The sequence below is a fragment of the Lepidochelys kempii genome, chromosome 3, assembly GCF_965140285.1.
Source record: "Lepidochelys kempii isolate rLepKem1 chromosome 3, rLepKem1.hap1, whole genome shotgun sequence".
Taxonomy (NCBI): Eukaryota; Metazoa; Chordata; order Testudines; family Cheloniidae; genus Lepidochelys; species Lepidochelys kempii.
Window position 1 is genome coordinate 113953123 of NC_136382.1, and position 19911 is coordinate 113973033.

A 19911-nucleotide genomic window follows, 5' to 3' on the forward strand; every position below is an offset into this window, starting at 1 on the left:
TTGGGGATTCCCCATGGGCCACCTCACAGTTCAAGCAACCTACATCCAGCTTGGCTGCAGTGCACCCTGGGGTACCAGATTCCTGATGTGGAGTTTGTGAAATAGCATTCCTGCATGTACTTGGAACTTATGGCTGTAGATATGGGTATAGGACACAGTATGAAATATTGAGCCAGATTTTTATATGAACTTTTAGGAAATAAAAATGAGTTTGCAATGTTTGAAAGTTCCCATGTGCCGCCACTATTGCATTTTTGAGGTCTCAATATCCTAAGACTTAAAAATGATTCTTTTATTCTAAGTGTTTTATTCCACATTGGATTCCTTTAAAAAAATATTTTCTTTTTAAATAAGACATTCCCCACAATGCACACTTGCTTCTTCACTCTGCTCTTGCTACCAGAATACAAGAGCAGGCAAGTAGGATGCCTGAGGAACAGTGAAGGGAACCTGGTTGTGATTATGCAGACTTCTAGAGAAGGATATTTCAAAGACAGTACAAAGCACTATATGAGGGGGGCAGGAATGGGGGATGATCCAAGTGACTGTTTTCCCCCATACCTCCCACAGCTCATCTGCTCTAACAGTGTGGTACATCCTCTCCACACAGATATGAGTGCTTCTTCTGTTGTATTCACATAAGATTAAATCTATTCTCCATGTTTTTCTTTTCAGTTCTTTCTGGATAATTTTATGTTGCTGCTACTGTTGTAAAACTGAAACATGTAGGTTTCCTTTTATCCAAAGTGACAAAGGCGACTGGACCCAGGGTGCAGCTGTGTCCTGGCAGATCCTCAAGCCAGCCAGTGAGCTCAGCTGTGTGCTGGCCAGCTTCTACAGCAGGGGTCTCAGGCCCATGGAGTTGTTTGCTGCGGCCTGCCAAGCTCTCCCCACGCACCCCCCCCCCCAGTTATTTCCTGCGGCCGCCAAGCTTCCCTCCCGCGCTGCCTCCCCTCCCCCCCCCAGCGCGCCATGTTCCCGCTCCTCTGCCTACCTCCAGGCGCTTCCACTGCCAAACAGCTGTTTGGCGGCGCTTAGCACTTTTCAGGAGGAAGGGGAAAGGAGTGGGGAGCTGCGCTGTCAGGGGAGGAGGCGGAGAAGAGGTGGGGCAGGGGTGGGGATTTGGGGAAGGGGTTGGAATAGGGGCAAGGAGGGGCGGAGTTGGGGTGGGGACTTTGGGGAAGGGGTTGGAATGGGGGCTGGGGCAGCGGGGGGTTTGTGTGTCAGTGATGCGGCCCTTGGGCCAATGTACTAGTCCTCATATGGCCCTTGTGGTGACTTGAGTTTGAGATCCCTGTTCTACAGTCACACAGGCTCAGATATGTTTGGGCCTGGGTGCTAACTGGGTGGGTTGTGGCTCATCCAGCCCCACCCATGGCTATGCCCTGCAGTGTTGTATAGGAGGCCAGACTTCATGATCTAATGGTCCCTTCAGGCTTTAAACTGAAATCTGTGAATTAGACTTTACAATTCCCAGTGAAGTAGGTAAGCACATTCCCATTTTAGAGAGGCAAACAGAGGTTAAGAAACTTGCCCAAAGTCACGCAGGAAGCCTGTGGAAGAACTGGGACGAGAACCCAGATTTTCTGATATCCAAGCCTGTGTTTTAGCCATCGTTTTAAATGTATTTATATGCAAATGGGAGTACTGAGAGTACCCTAGGAGCTGCTCTAGCTTATGGCATCCTATGTCACCCCTCGTGGGCCATTGGAGCGCTCCAGAATAGCTTGATCACAGTGCGCTCTGACCACTCCTCATCCCGCCCGTGAGCTTTGTATCATCTCCCAGTACTGCGAGGTGTGAGGGCATAAGGTGGTTCCACCGGCCTTGGGCCACCCAGGGCAGCTCCGTATGCTGTAGAAATTCTCTGGGGGGCCAGTTCTGCTGCGGTGGAACTGAAAATCATTGGAAATATGTTAATAGAAACGTAAGAATGGCCATATTGGGCCAAACCCAAGGTCCATCTAGTCCAGTATCATGTCTCTCACAGTAGTCAGTGCCAGATGTTTGAGGCCCATATGAGAACCCCATGGTAAACAGATGTGGGCTAACGTGTCTCCTACGTACATCTCATCCTGGTCTCTGGTAGGTAGAGATCGGCTGAAGCATAGAGTTAATAGCACTTTCAAAGTTGTCGTTTTTGGTCATAACAACTCTGGATATTCTTGATATCTGTATAAAGGTTGGAGTGTGAAGGAGATTGTAAACAAAGGAGGACAAACAGGGTCTTTTTCTTTCAATACAAGTGGGGAGAGAGCACACACAACCATGGGAATGGCTTTCACTTTACTAAGCAAAGTGTCTTGCTCTAATTCATAATTCTTGGTCCTATCAAGATTATGTGATCACACTTCCTTTACACATCTTTAAAGTCCAGGCATTAAACAAGTTTATAGTTTTAAAAGGTGACTAAATCCAAGCCGGGGGGGGGGGGGGTAAATGTGAATCCTCTGAAGTCTGTTTATATTGATGTGTTCTTCTATCATCTGTACCATGCACATTACTGCCTACTCTCATTCCTATTTTCATTTTGTTAGTTATTATCTTCTAAAAGAACGAAAACCTTCCAACAAAAAACATTCATCTTTCAGTTTAAAAACCACTGACCTTAATTTCTTCCAGCCTGGGGCAGAAACCTGGAAAGGGCCCCCCTTTTTTTTTTCCTTAGCACATCACAGCATGGCCAGTCTTGGCAGAAATAGCTAGTGTTCAATTAAAAAATGTCTAAAAACTTGCCTCAGGGTACAAGAATGTTTCAGGTCAGGATTGTTAGAGGATAGTGCAGGAACTTGGAAGGAACATGTTTGTAACTGCCATGCAAAATACTTTCCCAATATCTTATCAGATCAAAGGACCAAAATATAGCAAGGATACAAATATTTTCTTGTTTAAACCTCAGTTAATTTCTCAAATATAATACATATAAAATTTGCTTTATGCCGCTTTCTAACTCTAATCTCAATGTCTGGATTATTTCTCCAGTGGCTCAAATCAGGGAAGCAGTATCAAGGCAGGGGAGAAAATTAACTGTAACCATTAAAACAAAGTCAAAAAAGCAATTTAAAAACAGATACTTTTAAAATCATGCTTTATATATTTATTTGACAGTGTTCTGGGAAGCTGTCACTGGCGAGTGGGAGGAAAGGGAGGGTGTCTTAAATTGCTGGACCTGCTTCAGTGAGGTCCTTAAACACATGCCTAACTTTAAGCATGTGAGTATTCCCATTAAAGTCAATGGGCTGTTCATGTGCTTAAAGTCAAGTATGCTCTTAAGTCCCTTTCAAATTTGAGACTGTAATTTCTACAAAATATCTTTTAATTAAAAAAAAAATATCCCTTCTGGTTGTGAAGGTAACCACCCAACGTAAAAAGGTGCGCAATGCTGTCTTCCTGAGTATTCAGACAACTCGAATACTGATAGATTACGCAAGCAGCGGCAGAATGAAAAGGACCAAAAACTCAGGTCATTTTTTTCATTTCAGAACCATGAAACTGACCAAAATTAAGTCAATTTCACCCATTACTGTTTGGGAAGATTCTGAGAGGCAGCAAAGGAATGCACACAGAAAGATGGTGGTAAAACAGGGCAAAGAATCTAGATCTACTGGCTAGCAGGCCTGTGTGTTAGCCTTCCTTCCAAGTGCATTATATGATAAATAGGAGTCACTGAAAGCACCTCTTAGTGCAACTATTTACAGAGGATGAAACCCCACCCCCTTTAAAAAAAAAAAAAAAAAGGCAACAGACCACAAACCCTGCATCTAGGTTGAGAAGTGGAGATCCCTCTTCCTCCAGCAGCAGCCTGGAAGCTCGATAATAGAGTAGTGGAGACAACTTGCTCCTCACTGTTACCCATCTAGAAATCAGGAGGCCACAGAGTAAGGCAGACAGAAAAAGAAGTCTTTGATAGAGGGAAGGTTTCAAAGGTATAAAATACCTACCATCTGAGACTGATATGAAACACAGATGACTGAAGAAGGGCTAAGACCACCACTGTGCTGAGAATCCTTGACTCTTTCCAGGAAAAGGCATTGGCTTCTACCAGGGAACAGCTCTTGCATCCCCCTGATCCTCTGTATTGGCCTATTAGGTATTGGTCATGTGTTTTCAAACTCTGAGGCAGAACACATTTAGTTTTCCCAGCATATTTTGACTCTCTCGCTTTTGCTTTCTTGGAGATTGCAGAGTTTTTATAATGTCAGATCAAACTAGGGGAACTGTATGGCTTAGAAAGTGCTGGCTGGGCTGTTCTGTAGAGACAGATATAGCTAATGAGTACCATTCTGAATGAACCGTTCAACCTGGAACACTTTTACAGTAATGTACCATTTATAGTGCACATTTAATACCTTTTCGGTAACATACCAAATATACATACAATGGGGAAAAACCTGTATTAGAATCCGAGTATGATACTTAGTACTTCACATCCTGAAAATGTAAATGTAGAAAATCTGCAGATTGATAAAGATTACAGCTAGGGAAAGTGGAGAAAACTCTCTGACACTGCTTCACTACTCAGTATAATCCTGCACATAGTCATTGTAACTAAGGCTAGAAATCTAAACCATTGATGCCTATTTTAATTTACACTATCAATTCTTACTAAGAAAATACAAACCCAAAATAAGCAAAACCACCATCACAAACTATAAATGTGCCTTATAAGACCCCTACATATTATGTAACTACTGTTTAAATCAGCAGCAGGGCCAGGAGCTACAGGGAGAGCAGCAACATCTGCTGCCATCCCATGGTGGAAGGAGCTGGGGTGCAGTGATGAGATGGTTTGTAGTGAGAGGGGATGCTGCCTGGAGCAATCGGGGGCCCTGGTGCTGCCATTCCGTGGGGAGGGGAGGGTGTCTTCCAACTACAGGAGGTCCCATTGCCCAGGCTCAGCACTTCACTGGCAGACCCCAGGCTCTGACATTCCACTCTGGAGAAGCGCCTTTATCCCAGTGGGAAGTAAGAGGGGGGCTGCTCAGCGCCCTGGTCAGCTGTGTGGCAGAGATCAGTTGAAGCCTACTTGTGTTCTGTCACCACTACTTCACCTCCAGCAATGAGTGGAGGAGGAGAGAGAGGAAGGGGGATCAGAGGCCAGAGGGATGTCAGAGGAGCTGGGGGTCTGGGATCTGGCAAACTGGGGTCAGAGGGACTGGGGAGTGAGGCGGGGGAGTCAGGAGAAAAGAGGGCAAAGAATGAGAGCTGTCACTACTGGGGACCCAAGGGATGAAGCGGGCAAAACCTAGCCCTGTCCTTTCTAGGAGCTGTGTGCTGGGCCGAGGATGCCAGCACAGGGGCTGGCTAAGGCATACCCTGGCACCTCAGTCTGCACTGCTTCTGGGACCATCCACATTGCCCCTGCCAGCCTTTGGAAGCAGGCTGCCCTCCCGACGGAACCCAATCATCACACTTCAGGTGAGCTCCCGAGCATTGCAACAAGCCTGGATAGAGCCTCCCACAAATGCAAAGGCAGCATTATCTGGGCTGGGGTTAGCTCCAAAGTAGCCCGAGTGAGCGTTGATGCCCACAGCCTGCGATCTCCTGCTCTGCCAAAGCGCATTGATCACCGACAGAGTGTGACTGCCGATGTACCAGTGCGCTCGGCTCTGCTGCTGAGTGGAGCGGGGAGCAGGCAGGCTGCACTACGGACTGAGCATTGTGATAGTGAATCCTGCTGAAATGAGCAGAGCACTTTGGTGCTTATTTATTTATTCTTATTGAATAAAGGTCCCTTAATTGGTTTTTACTGCAATTGCATTGGATTAAAACATTTTTCCCCTGTATTTCCAAAGAAAAATTCTCATGCTCACATACTAATAAGAACATGTTTTTCTGACACATGTAAAGATATGCCAGAAGCTGTTGTTAATAATCTAGGCTCTGTTCCTGCAGTGAACTCCACATAAGCAGACCCATCCACCTCTGCAGAACTCCGATGAATTCAGCAGGGCTCCATGGAAGATAGAAATCTGCCCTTCTGGGGCTCATTGCAGGATTGGACCCATATCTAGCTTTTTTTCCTCCTCAAATTAAAATCCCCGTTCAATACCAGTGTTGAGTATATTCCTTAACTTTTCCTTTGCTTTTCCTTTTTAAGGAATACATTGCTTTTCCTTTTTAAGATTTTTTTTTCTATTTAAGGACTCTTCTCTATGTATATAAAGTAACATTTTTCTACAATAGCAGCTGCAATATGAAATAGGGTCCAATTTAATATTTCCAAAAATGCATATACTTCAAGGTAACAAAGATATAAAAGCCTGTAATTTTGTTACAACCGAAAACATTACGGATCGATTGAGTCTTGTGGTTACTGGAAGAAGTGCTGAATGTTTTGTGCGGCTGGAATAACACATAACATAAAATGCTTATTCCGGAGGAGCTGAATGAGGAGGAGGAGTTCTTTGTACTTGATCATAAATGTCGCTTAGTATCAGTCACTTCATGAGAGGGATTGCTAACCAAACGTAAGCAGGAGGAAGCTTCAACTGTGCATGTAGAGCCCTTTTTGGACTCTTAAAAACAATAACTAAATCAGCCTGGGCAGCTACTTAAGACACGTGGTGTATGTCCCAAATATCACAAATTTCAGAGTAGCAGAAAAAACATGTGCAGGGAGTCATGTGAAAGGTAGCAGAGTCGAGGCCTTCTTGGTATGATGTAGGTCAAGCTTTTAATATGACTATCATGCTACTCATCACCTGGTCCAGAGCTAGTAGAGCATCTGGTCCTGTCACCAGCACACACAATGGGTCTTGCTGCATCTTTGGACCACAGACAGCAGATCCCGGCTCAGGTGGAGTTGGAGGCGGAGCTTGCCTCACCCTGATATTGTGTAACGGAACATTACAGAGGAATGTGGTATGCTTTGGTTCAAAGGCCTGTCTCTGCCAATGACTGGCAAGTCGCAATTATTAGTGTAAAGATTGGCTGACTGAGTTCATAAGACCTAGAACCATTAAAAAGGCCACTTGTATAGAAAGATGCTTTTTCATGTTTATTACAGCTGTGAACTCTTCGCTTTCTGAAGTAGTCACAATCCACTTGCGAGCAACCGTTTTTGTTGTTTAAAAAAAAAAAAGCCCACAAAATTATGTAGCATTCTTTTTCAAATAAGAAAAAGAGTAAATTTAATTATAAGCTTGGTTCTTAATATTTCTGTTTCAGTTCATTCCAGCTACTTGTCTTAATCCAGTGTGAACAAATGTACATCATTAAGATTTAAGAATTAATTCTCTCTGCATTAGAATGCTGTGGCTTGAGTGCTGTTCTGTTTCATTTCTTTCTATGTAACAGGAAGCAGCAGTGACTTTGGAAAACATAAAATTACTTTGGTTTCCATTTACATCCCACAAGTCCCCCTCCTTGTGATTTCCCCATTTTTTGTTTGTTTGTTTTAATATAGTTCCAACATACGTAAATTTTTGTCTCCGTTTCCATCATTCCTCAAATATACTATTGTGTGTGTGTGTTGTTTTTGAAAACGTATTTCTCAATAACAAGCATTCTTTAACTGTTATGCTGTTTTCTTAAAAACAGGCACTGCAGCTAACACAGATTTATTTATGTCTTAAATTATCTAGAGAGGCAGGCACTGTAGGATACAGTATTGCTAGTAAGTTTGAACAGTTTACCTCCACTCAAAAGTAAATTCTGAATTACTGGTAGAAATAAAGCATGCTCTCTGGTGCTTTATATAAAAATATAAAAGCAAAATTCAGTTCAGATTAGTCCATAACTCTGATTTCCAAATAGTGTCCACTTTCATTAGTGAAGTAATTTTGTTTCCATACTTATATCCTTCAAAAAAAGTCAAATATTGACCCTTTCCTCAAATAGCTGTAGTTCTGTTACACCTGGGGCTAACCTTTGAAGCTGAAAACATAGAGCAGTTTCACAGTGGTGTCAGAATACCTCCCCCCCACCCCCACCTTTTTGATTGAACAGCTTTCTTTCTCCAACTCAGAAGCAGTTCAAGAGTTCAATTTTAAAAAATGGTTTGACATTCCCAGAGTATCCCTGAACGATGATAATATAGTAATGCCTGGAACAATAGTTAACGTTGCTGAGGCAGGGTTTCTATTCTAAACTCTGTTTTCAGTTACTCATAACTGTTTAAAAATGTGGCCATTTAGGATGAAATTTTCTAGCCCTGGTCTCTACAGTAGACAACATTTATTTTCTGCTTTCGGGAGGAAGTATTAAACACTGAAGCCTGTGTTTTAGTATGAGTAACGTTTCAGAAAATTATAGTTTCTGCATTATAAGTAATTAGTGCAACCTTTTAATGAACAGTTATGCGTCTGAAATGGCTGAGAATATAGAAAGTTAAAATTCAATGGAGAGATTCCCTTAATTGAAGAGAAGTGTCTTTGATCTGTTCAAAACTGATTGAGATTTAGCTGATTTAAGAAGCTTTGAAAGTTGCACTTTGCACACACAATGTAAATATATCACTTAATCACGTGATAATAATAATGTTGGGAAGGGAAGTAGTCTGTGCTGTGCATGTGTGTGCTGCTGATGTGACTGAGTACTGAATGCACACATCTGCCAAGATACAGACTAAAGTGTATGTTGAATGAACCAGGCTTTAGTGCATAGTAAAGAGTGAGAGTATAACAGCCCTAGTTCATTCACTGCTCGTTGGCTAGCACAGTTCAGTTGCAGGAGCACTTGGATGCACACCTGGAGCGGTGTAGAGTATTCTAATATTATCTAGCTAATAGATCCAGGTTTATGGATTTTTTTCTTAAGACAACTTTCTCCTTAGGAAATGCCATTAAAAACTATGTTAAGAGAAAAGTTAAGACTGCATGGTAAAACCCTTAAGTCAGGAAATGTCAAAGTTGAATGCACGAGCTTAAAACTGTAGCTTTTATATATAGTCATTATACACATTGTAAGACATTTTCTATCACCTTGCAAGGTCCATCTCGTAGAGTGCATACTGACTGAATGGCCACCAGGTGCTACGGTCCCTCTTACCTCTTTTTTTTTTTTTCTTCTTTTCCCCTTTTGAACTCAACCTCTTAATGACAGTAACCATCACTTAATGGAAGACTCAGCACAACTACTGTGTGCTCTTTGGCCTTTCGGTATTCTGGGGCATTTTAGAAAAACACTGTGTGGAATAAGGCAGTCTGAAGGGGGTTCCACTCACCACAGGTGCACCTCTTTGTGGCTGGGTCTGGGAATTAGCTTTTGCGCCATCTAGCAACCCTTTCTTTTGGTTGTTCAAGCTGTGACCCCTCTGGCTGTGACCAAGAGTACTCCCTCTTTGTGACTCAGTCCTCCAGCCAGGTCAATATACAGTCTCCCCCCTCTTCTAAGGTAATTAAGTCCTCCTGGACATGCTGTCCGTATGCTGTCGCAAGTAGTCTTCTATTCCAATTCCAGGTCCTGTACCACTTTGCCAGTGGTTGGAAGGGGATCCCAGGTCCACCTATTAGTCTGGTTCGAGGCCGGGGACCCTATGACTAGCAACCTAGGTCTGCTCAGTCTCAGTGCCGGTTGTTGTTTCCCTTGATTCTTACTCCATCTCTATCTCCTTGCCTATCTCTGGGTTTACCTCCAGTGATTCAACTGCTCCCCAGGGCTACTTCATTCCTCTAGGCCTCTTGTAAGATTCCCTAGTCCAGAGCAGAACCCCGAGACTTATCCTACCCCAGTAGCTCTTTTTCGTCAATGGCCAATTCCCCCTTCTTTTAGAAAATGACTGGAGATATCTTCCCTGCAACCCCTTTCTGCCCTTGCTTCCTGACTTTATACTCCTCTTCCAGTTGGGCTTATCTGCCATTAGGCTTTATCAATCCCTGGTTCTGCTCCAGCTGCAGCATATAAAGTTAATTGGCTCCTTGTGGCCCATATTAACCCTTCTGTGGGCTGAACACCACATCAGAGGCAGCATAGAGCATTCGATCAGATTATTGTAACCTTGGTTTCCCAGTGCTATCATAAATGTGCTTCAGATATATCAAAAAGTTATAAAGTTATAACTGTTTATAGTTTTTATAGTTTAAAGTTATAAAGGCTAAAGTTATATTAGCCTTTTAAGGACAGTTTGTTGATTAAAGGGACATTGTTAACCTGAAATCTAGTCAGTTGCATAAAATGGATTAAAAGTTGTCAGGTGTCACTTCTGAACTACCGACCTTTTTTGTGTAGTTTTACATCCACATTGGTTTTTATTTTTAATTTCTTCCTCTCCTCTTCTGCTGTGTGACCCACGCAAACAGGAAAAAAGAACTGACTATGGCAGGGAAGCAATGAAACTGGTTGTACACAGAGTGATGTGAGATGCACAAAGCAAGCAGACTAGAAAAATATATTCTTCTCTAATCTTTCATTTATAATTGCCTTAGACATAACAGTAGAAGGGAAAATATATATATGAAGCACACTGGGCCTTGGGCTATAACAGCAGCCCTGGGAACAACTACAAGTTATGGGCTACAAACTGTGGGATCTGGGGAGAACTCCCTGGCTCCTGCCTGGATGTACCCTCTGCCCCCCATGGCAGGAGATCTCAGCACTGACTGAGCTGGGAGCACGTACAGACAAGCAGAGAGAAGGCTGCTGGACTGTAATCCTGTTCTATGTTCTTTACAGAATAAAGTCTTGTTCCTGGGTGTTTGTCTGAGCAGGTCTGGTCTGAGGTGAACACACACCACAGAGTACATAAAGGAGCCTCAGGCCCAGTTTCCCAAAGTTGTGTAAAAAGTCACAAGGCAGGCTTCCCTATCTTGAACAATCTCATACTGGGCCAGTGAACAGGAAAGGGGGTTACATATATATTTTGATGGAAGTGTGATTTGTTGGTAAATTGATCTTGTCCCCTTGAAATGAGTCTCCGATAAACAGTCAGTTCACAGGTTTGCAAGGTGTGGTCCATGCAGCACTTGCATGTGTTCTATGGCAGTGGTTCTCAAAGCTGGTCTGCCGCTTGTTCAGGGAAAGCCTGGTGGGACAGGCTGGTTTGTTTACCTGCCACGTCTGCAGGTTTGGCCGATCGCGGCTCCCACTGGCCGCGGTTCACTGCTCCAGGCCAATGGGGGCTGTGGGAAGAGCAGCCAGCACATCCCTCGGCCCGCACCGCTTCCCACAGACCCCATTGGCTTGGAGTGGCGAACCGCGGCCAGTGGGAGCCGCGATCGGCCAAATCTGTGGACACAGCAGGTAAACAAACCAGCCCAGACCGCCAGGGGCTCTCTCTGAACAAGTGGCTCCTTGCCACAGAGATGTTATGCAGTTACAAATGGGAGGGGATAGTAGTGTCTAGAAGAGAATAGTAATAGTAATTCATTTGATTTCATATTTGCTAAACTATTATGGTGTCCTCAGCACTATACAAGGCACAGATGAAATCCTGTTCTGTGCCTAAGGCACATACAGTCTAAGGGCTTGCCTATATAGTGCATTAGTGTGTACTAATGCACTAAGTGGGGTGTAAATTCTAGTGCTCACTAGCATGTTGCACACTAACTGATCCATGTGGACCCTGCTGGCACGCCCTGTAGCGGCAGTCAAAAAAGCAAACAGAATGTTGGGAATCATTAGGAAAGGGATAGATAATAAGACAGAAAATACCCTTGCCTCTATTATAAATCCATGGTACACCCACATCTTGGGGCGACCAGATCTGCATGCAGTATTCATCTCAAGAAAAGATATATTGGAAAAGGTATAGAAAAGAGCAACAAAAATCATTACCGGTATGGAACAGCTTCCATATGAGGAGAGATTTAATAAGATTGGGACTTTTCAGCTTGGAAAAGAGACGACTAAGGGGGATGTCAAGGTTCCTTCCCCACTCTGAACGCTAGGGTACAGATGTGGGGACTTGCATGAAAAACCTCCTAAGCTTATCTTTTTACCAGCTTAGGTCAAAACTTCCCCAAGGTTCAAAATATTCCACCCTTTGTCCTTAGATTGGCCGCTACCACCGCCAAAAAAATACTGGTTACTGGGGAAGAGCTGTTTGGAAACGTCTTTCCCCCCCAAAATACTTCCCAAAACCTTGCACCCCACTTCCTGGACAAGGTTTGGTAAAATGCCTCACCAATTTGCCTAGGTGACTACAGACCCAGACCCTTGGATCTTAAGAACAATGAACAATCCTCCCAACACTTGCACCCCCCCTTTCCTGGGAAATGTTGGATAAAAAGCCTCACCAATTTGCATAGGTGACCACAGACCCAAACCCTTGGATCTGAGAACAATGAAAAAGCATTCAGTTTTCTTACAAGAAGACTTTTAATAGAAATAGAAGTAAATAGAAGTAAAGAAATCCCCCCTGTAAAATCAGGATGGTAGATACCTTACAGGGTAATTAGATTCAAAACATAGAGAATCTCTCTAGGCAAAAACTTAAGTTACAAAAAAGATACACGACAGAAATAGTTATTCTATTCAGCACAATTCTTTTCTCAGCCATTTAAAGAAATCATAATCTAACGCATACCTAGCTAGATTACTTACTAAAAGTTCTAAGACTCCATTCCTGGTCTATCCCTGGCAAAGACAGCATATAGACAGACACAGACCCTTTGTTTCTCTCCCTCCTCCCAGCTTTTGAAAGTATCTTGTCTCCTCATTGGTCATTTTGGTCAGGTGCCAGCGAGGTTACCTTTAGCTTCTTAACCCTTTACAGGTGAGAGGAGCTTTCCCCTGGCCAGGAGGGATTTCAAAGGGGTTTACCCTTCCCTTTATATTTATGAGAGGGGAATATGATAGAGGTCTATAAAATCATGACTAGTGCAGAGAAAGTAAATAATGAAGTGTTGTTTACTCCTTCTCTTAACACAAGAACAAGGGGTCACCAAATGAAATTAATGGGCAGCAGGTTTAAAACAAAGTATTTTTTCACACAACACACAGTCAGCCTGTGGAACTCCTTGCCAGAGGATGTTGTGAAGCCCAAGACTGTAACAAAGTTCAAAAAAGAACTAGGTAAGTTCATGGAGGATAGCCAGGATGCGATGATGTCTCTAGCCTCTCTTTGTCAGATGCTGGGAATGGGCAACAGAGGATGGATCACTTAATGATTACCTGTTCTGTTAATTCCTTCTGGAGCAACTGGCATTTGCCACTGTCAGAAGACAGGATATTGGGCAAGAGGGACCATTGGTCTGACCCAGTCTGGCCGTTCTTATGAAAGGTCTGTGGTGCATGTTACAATGTAGTCCCATTTCAAACTGTACTACGTCACTGTGTGCTCTGAACTTTTTAGTACACACCAACTGGGTCCACATGGTCCAATGAGTGTGCACCTGCTAGTGTGCACTAGAACTTACGTCCCAGCTGGTACACACTGATGCACCATGAAGACAGGTGCTAAGAGGGAGGATGACTTCCAGTGCTTTTTAATGTAATCTGCTGACTGTTTGGTAGACTGTGCAATTTACAGAGGAATCACTATTTTATGATGATATTTCCCAAAATTTTAACTCCAGAAAATGGTATTTCTGGCACTGATAACAGAGCTCCAGAAATTTTAGTTAATGAGTGTAGTGTTGCCAACTCTTGCACTTGCACCAACTCTTGTAAGCCTTGCACCGTTTGATGTGATTTTTCTGAAAGCCCCAACTTATGGAAGCCTTGTGTTTGGGGTGAGAACCTCAGCTTTCATTGAAGAAAAGCCTGAAAAAGTGATTCAAGTGTAGCCTAAATGCTCAAAAGCTACAAGGCAAATAAAAAGTACCCGATTAAAAAAATATACTCATGATGTTGGTGGGCCTGACTTGTGATTTTGAATACTTGGGTTGGCAGTACTGTGGGTGGAGAAACACTAGTCTGAGGATTGTGTTAAATAAATTACTGATTGCAGCACATCATCTTCGGGAAGGTCCTCATGAGCCTGCTCACCTCTGGTATTTTGGATAGAAAACAGGTTTACTTTGCCCGAAATAGATATTGATACTTGACATTGCCATGCCCTCCTATTTCTATTTCTGTAAATCAGACTTCCTCTTCAGAAGATTCGTTTTGTTATAATTTAGTTTTTAGAAAAATTGAAGCACTTCCCAGTTGTCATAGTCATTTAAGTTAACAATGTCTTTGTGCAGTCCTCTTGTGAAGCCCTGCTTCATGTCTGGTAACGTGAAATGGCACAGTGGTCCTATGATAACGCTACAATTTAATTAAACGTGCAATGTTTCCTGGATAATTGTGCTATAAGCGTTATTGATTCTTGGTCACGCACAGCTGTAAAAAAAAAGAGGTTGTCATCTCTTTTTAAGGAGAGTTATGTGTGCTGATGTAGACTGGTAGTGCATGACTGTCAGAACTCCATTGCAATATAACTAACTTTAGCTTTAAACATATTAATTTATGTACAGGAACTTTTTAAATGAGAAGATTAAGATGTAGCAAAAGTTCTTCTATTGCTGTGAGGCTGGCAAACTTGTTTCCCTCAAGGAAGGCAGTTTGCCTGAAGAGATGAGTAAACCTGATTCTTTCTGTGTATATTTTAGCTACTGAGCTGGAATACAGAAACTTCCTGAAATTCAATGGCTAGTTCCCCCGAGTTCTAGTCTCACCTAGAAATGAATGTAATTAAAGTATGTAACAGCTGAGAGAAACTCTCTAAGTTATTGGTCAAGGATCTGTCCTTCATTTAAAAACCAAACAAATCAACCACCAGTTGTTTTTGTAATTCTTTCATTGCTGTTATAATTTAAATGTGATCTGCAAGCAGATTTCAGCAGAGCTTTCATTCAAATAAATAGGAAAATTTGGAACACACTGGAGACTCCCTTTCCAAAGAAAATTTGCAGCACTTGGCACATCATTCAACCTTCTAAATTAATTGTAAAATGTTAACTACTTTTTTTCTGAGAACAAGTAGATGTACTATTGATGAGTATAAGTATCATGGATGCCCCAAAATCCAATGGTTATTTTGATAACTATTCATAAATTATAGCTATAAACGCAACAGTTAAAACTATGATATAATATGTAATTAAACCTAAAATAACTGGGTTATTATATACCACAGTAATCAGTTAGGATTAGAAGTTAAGTATAGAAATAAAGGGGCAGAACCCCAGCTCCACTAACTTCAGAGGACAATTGACACCCGCTGAGGCTCTGCCCCAGATTGTTGTAAAGTTATTGCAGCTGAGCCCTACAACATAGTTAGAATGATCAGGTGCCCTGCATATTTATAGTCCAATCCTAATGCTATGGAGGGAAATGGCAAAACTCCACTCACTCAGTCTGAGGAGGATATGGCTCAGTATTACTGTTTGTTGTGTGCTTCTCAATACATGTACTTTATGCATGAATAATATATGATATATAATCATAGAACAAAACAATTCAGGGTGTATGAGTACAGCCGAGGAGTATTGTTCATATGATTGTTTATATTATTAGCAAAAGGTCCTCACACTGAAAACTTAAATAGGAATATAGGACTGAAAGAGACTTTCTGGGTCATTGAGTCCGGCCTCTGGTATCAGACAACCTTGTCATATAATCATGTTCAATAATTTATCAAGCCCCTTTTTAAAACTAGTCCAGTTGCTTGCTTCCAGTACTCCTATTTGGAGGCCGTTGCAGAACCTCAGTCCTCTGATGGTTAGAAACCTTCTAATTTCCAGTTTAAATTTCTCCAGGGCCAGTTTATGCCCATTTGTTCTTGTGACAACATTGTCCTTAAGTTAAATATCTCTTTTCCCTCCGTGGTGTGTCATCCCTCGTCGCAGCCCCCCACCCCCACCCGTGTATTTATCCAGGGCAATCATAGCCCCTCTCAGCCTTTGTTTTGGCCTAACAAATGAGTCACTTTTAGACTCCTCTCCTGCAATAGGCTATCCATTTTCCTGGTGAGTCTATTAGTCCTCTGCACTTGTCCTAGTTTGAATTAATCTTTCTTGAATAATATTTACTTTGCTTTTATTGATGTTTATACTATATAACATACATGTATAATTATATTGAGTTTACTTTGCTAATCTTTGTTGTTGCTGTTAATACCCTGAAGATACATCATGTCAGGCAGCTGTTGCTTACCATGGATGTTTGCATTCTGGAGCTGAACAGTTCAGATAATCGTGTAAACACAGCTTATAATATTTCAGACTCCAACCTTCTGTTAGAAAAAATGCATATCTGTACAAATGCCAAAACAGACTTAATTCTGAAAGAGGTCTACACTCATAAAGTGCTCTAATCGGGAAGTAAGTAACATCCTGGTTTCTAAATCTGGAAGTTCAGTTTTTTATGTTGTCTCTGCAATTACAAATTATAGCACTGAAGCTGCAAAAGCTGATCTCAGATATCAATCCAACTGTTCACATGCATAAAGTTAGCCATGTGTATAAGCACTTGCAGACTTTACTCACTGGTCTGTGGGCACATAGAGAAGAAGATGGAGCAGACTGGGAAGTCCTATAGAATAAATATCAAGTACACATAGCTATACACATTTTTCTTTCTTTTTTTTAACTAAAATTTACATTTTAAAACCTTTTTCCTGGTTCTGTATTATTTATAAAATGTTCTAACATTTCATTCTCATGTCTTAGTTTAGAAAATTAAGAGATGCTTAAAGATTAGTTTTATTTCCCTCTTGCTAAATGACAATTGCAATTTTCTCTCCTCTGATCAATTTTTTTTCCCCTGAAGCTTTGAGTCCCAATTCAGAAAAGTATCCTTATTCACAAAATCATATTAAGCATGTGCTTATGTTCTATCAAACTCAATGGCACTGAAGCACCTGCTTAAGTGCTTTCATGAATCAACATGTCATTTTGTAAATTTTAAATACTAAAACATTCCCCCCATCCTTAGTTCAGACAAGTTCCCAGTTGGGGCCACCCTAGGAATACCTCTCTCCCAACAGGCTCTACTCCCATTTTTGCTGTCTTGAGGCTTTTGTAGCCTGCAATATCCCCTTTTCACTTCAGATATTTTAGCTGAAGGAGTAACACAAGCAACTTTCTTTTTCTCACTATTGGGTTGGTGAGGTAAGCCTGTTCTCCCGAAGAGGATTTCTTAAATTGAGAAATATGATTACTTTTCCAGCATACTAAAAACAAAAGATACGGTAGAGAGCCAGCTGTCCTATCTTCCCCCCACATGAAATTAGGGGCGAGGGGAGATTGTAAACCATTGCCTCACCCCGGGAGATAAGAAAAGAGAGATCCCAGCATCTATTGTAAGGGTGTTCTCGATCTAGAGAGGAAGCCCTGGTTTATGGCTTCATCTGCGAGATCTGAGGGCTTAGGTTGCATTTTGCTTTTGTTTTAATGATGGTCCCAACTTTCGCTACCCCTTCCTTTTCCTTAAATCTCTATATACTGGTGATTCATATTTTAAGTTCTTTGAGGCAGGGGTTGTCTCTTGATAGATAGATATCTCAACATGCAAAGTTAAGGTGCTAAATAAATAATAATAGCCATTAACAAAAATAAGGAAAAATATTTGTATAAGCCACAGCATATAAAAACAATGAATTCCACCCAGCTCTGTGAAGCATGATTTTAGTTCTTTCACTTTTTCCAAGTGAATGCTTCTGCAACAAGATTGAGCATTGCAAGCTGGCAGCTGTCATCTCTCAGATCATGGCCTTTATTTTAAAGATGAAGGTGATTGCAGGGCCACCTTGTAGAACTCCAAGGGTTGCATTTTGTTTCCATTTCAGCCACCCCTGCCTTGTCATGATTTCCCAGATGGGAAATTAGTACATGGAAATATGAATCCAAAGAACCAGATTTAACTGCAGAAACTGAAAAATTCAAGGAGAGAGCCCAAGTAGAATAAAAGTTGTCATAGTTGCTCTTCATAGTAGGGAGCGTTTCTCTGGCTGAAATGTGTGTATCTTAATACAATACTGTTATTATCTTCCAGCTTAAAGGGGCTTTATGCACTCTTAGAAGGAGTTGAGGCACTTTTACCGTTAAGAACTTCTACATACAACTTCTAATCTTCATACAACTTCTAGCCTTCATACAACTTCTAATCTTCCAGCAGCTTTAAACTTGCACAGAGAACAACTTTTTAAAGCATTTGATTATGAGATGTGAATGTATGTCTGCAAACATCTAATGAGATCTACACATTTCCCCCACCAGGTTTGGAGGAGAACAGCCTGTGTACATCAATATTATTAGGGATCCTGTCAACCGATTTTTATCGAACTATTTTTTCCGTCGATTTGGAGACTGGAGAGGGGAGCAAAATCATATGATCCGCACCCCAAGTATGAGGCAAGAAGAAAGATATCTAGTAAGTTCTTTTAAATTAAAGGCTGTTAACAAAATACTTATTTGTTCACCATCCAGATAAATAATTACAAAAATTGAAACAGGATGTTTGGAAAGTTAGAGAATGAATTATCTTTCGTCTCCCTTCAGCCATTCCTGGTGTAGGGCTTCATGTTAAGTTGTATAGTCTTGATTTTCATCAGGCTGTATAGAGCATATGCTGCCTTGATCAGGAATATAATTATCTATTTGTCATGTTAGAGAGATGTGGTGAGTGAGTTAATACATTTTATTGGACCAGCTTCTGTTGGTGAGAGACAAGTTTTTGCGTTTAAATAGAGCTCTTCTGCATACAACAATGGAAGACATCTAATTTGTCAAGATAACTGTGAACCGGGTCCAACTGCCACTGAAGTTAATGGAGGCTTTCATTTACTTAATTGGCATTGGATTAGGCACTCTGTTTGTCATGCTGGATATTTGGGACTGAGACCAAGAATGTCAGTCATGCAGTTTCACTAGAGTAGGGGGGTTCTCTCAACACATTTTTTGGGTGGCCTCCGAATGTGGCCACCAATTCTCACTGGTGGCCACACTGACACTTTTTCCTAAAATATGTAATTAACTTGAGGAAAAACAATTAAATATGCACAGACACACATCCAAATCCTTGTAATGTGTATTTGTAGGGTTTTTTGGCAGACTCAGTAATACAAATAACGCTGCCTCCCCCTTTGCGAGTGATATTTGTATATTTGTTAATATCACAGCACACTTAGTACCTACCTGGGAGGCTGTGAAAAGTGATGTGATTTTTAACAAACATACAGGTATCACTTTTCACAGATAGTAAGTTTGCTATGAAAAATGATACTTGCATGTTTGTTTATCACTTTTCTCAATAAGCCCTGGATGGAGGGGACACGGCGGGAGGCGGCAGGGGCCAGAGGTGATGGTGGGATGGATGTGGGGATGGGGAGCCAGTTGGGGCCTGGGGCAATGAGGGGGTGGATGCGAGGCTATGGGAGGCAGCAGGGGTAATGGGGATGGGTGATGAGTCCAGGTGTCATGTGGACAGAGCCAGGACCCGGTGTCTTTTGCCATGCAGCCAGGGCCAAGGCTCAGCACCCACGGCCAGAGCTGGGGACAGGAACTGCGTGGCCGGAGCCATGGCCTAGTGTCTGTTGCCATACAGCTGGGCCGGGACTCAGTGCCCACGGCCAGAGCCAGGAGCTGGGGACAGGAATTGCATTGCCGGAGCCAGGGATTGGAGTCTCCTGCCACGCAGCCAGAGCTGCGGGTCAGTGCCCGGGGACGAGTGTTTGCCGCCTCATGGCCAGAGCTGGATCTGGGTGCCAGAGCCCAGGGCTGCGTGGCCAGAGCTCAGGAACAGAAGATCTGTGGGTTGGCGCCTGCTGCTGTGCAGGTGGGGCAGGGGATCAGTGCCAGGGGCTGGGGTCGGCGTCTGCCACTGCACGGCCAGACCTTGGGACTGAAGCCTGCTGCCACACAGCTGGAACCAGAGGCCGGAGGCTGGAGCCCTGCAGCTGGAGCCCAGGGCCATGGGGCCAGAGCTGGGGGGGGTCAGTACCACTGCCCCGCGGTTGGAGTCCGGGGCCGCACGGCCAGGCTCCTGAAGTCCCACCACTGGAGCCTGCTGCCAAAACCCCCTCCCCCCAAGGTGGTCAAGAAC

General features: G+C 42.6%; 1 protein-coding gene across 3 annotated transcripts in view; it reads left to right on the forward strand.

Moving 5' to 3' along the window:
* UST (uronyl 2-sulfotransferase) overlaps positions 1 to 19911 on the forward strand; it is a 292952-nt gene that overhangs the window by 160402 nt on the left and 112639 nt on the right. For all 3 annotated transcript variants that reach the window (XM_073337584.2, XM_073337585.2, XM_073337586.2), the window contains exon 5: positions 18087 to 18240. In XM_073337584.2, the coding sequence (XP_073193685.1) occupies positions 18087 to 18240 (154 nt within the window). The remainder of the gene's footprint in view (positions 1 to 18086; positions 18241 to 19911) is intronic.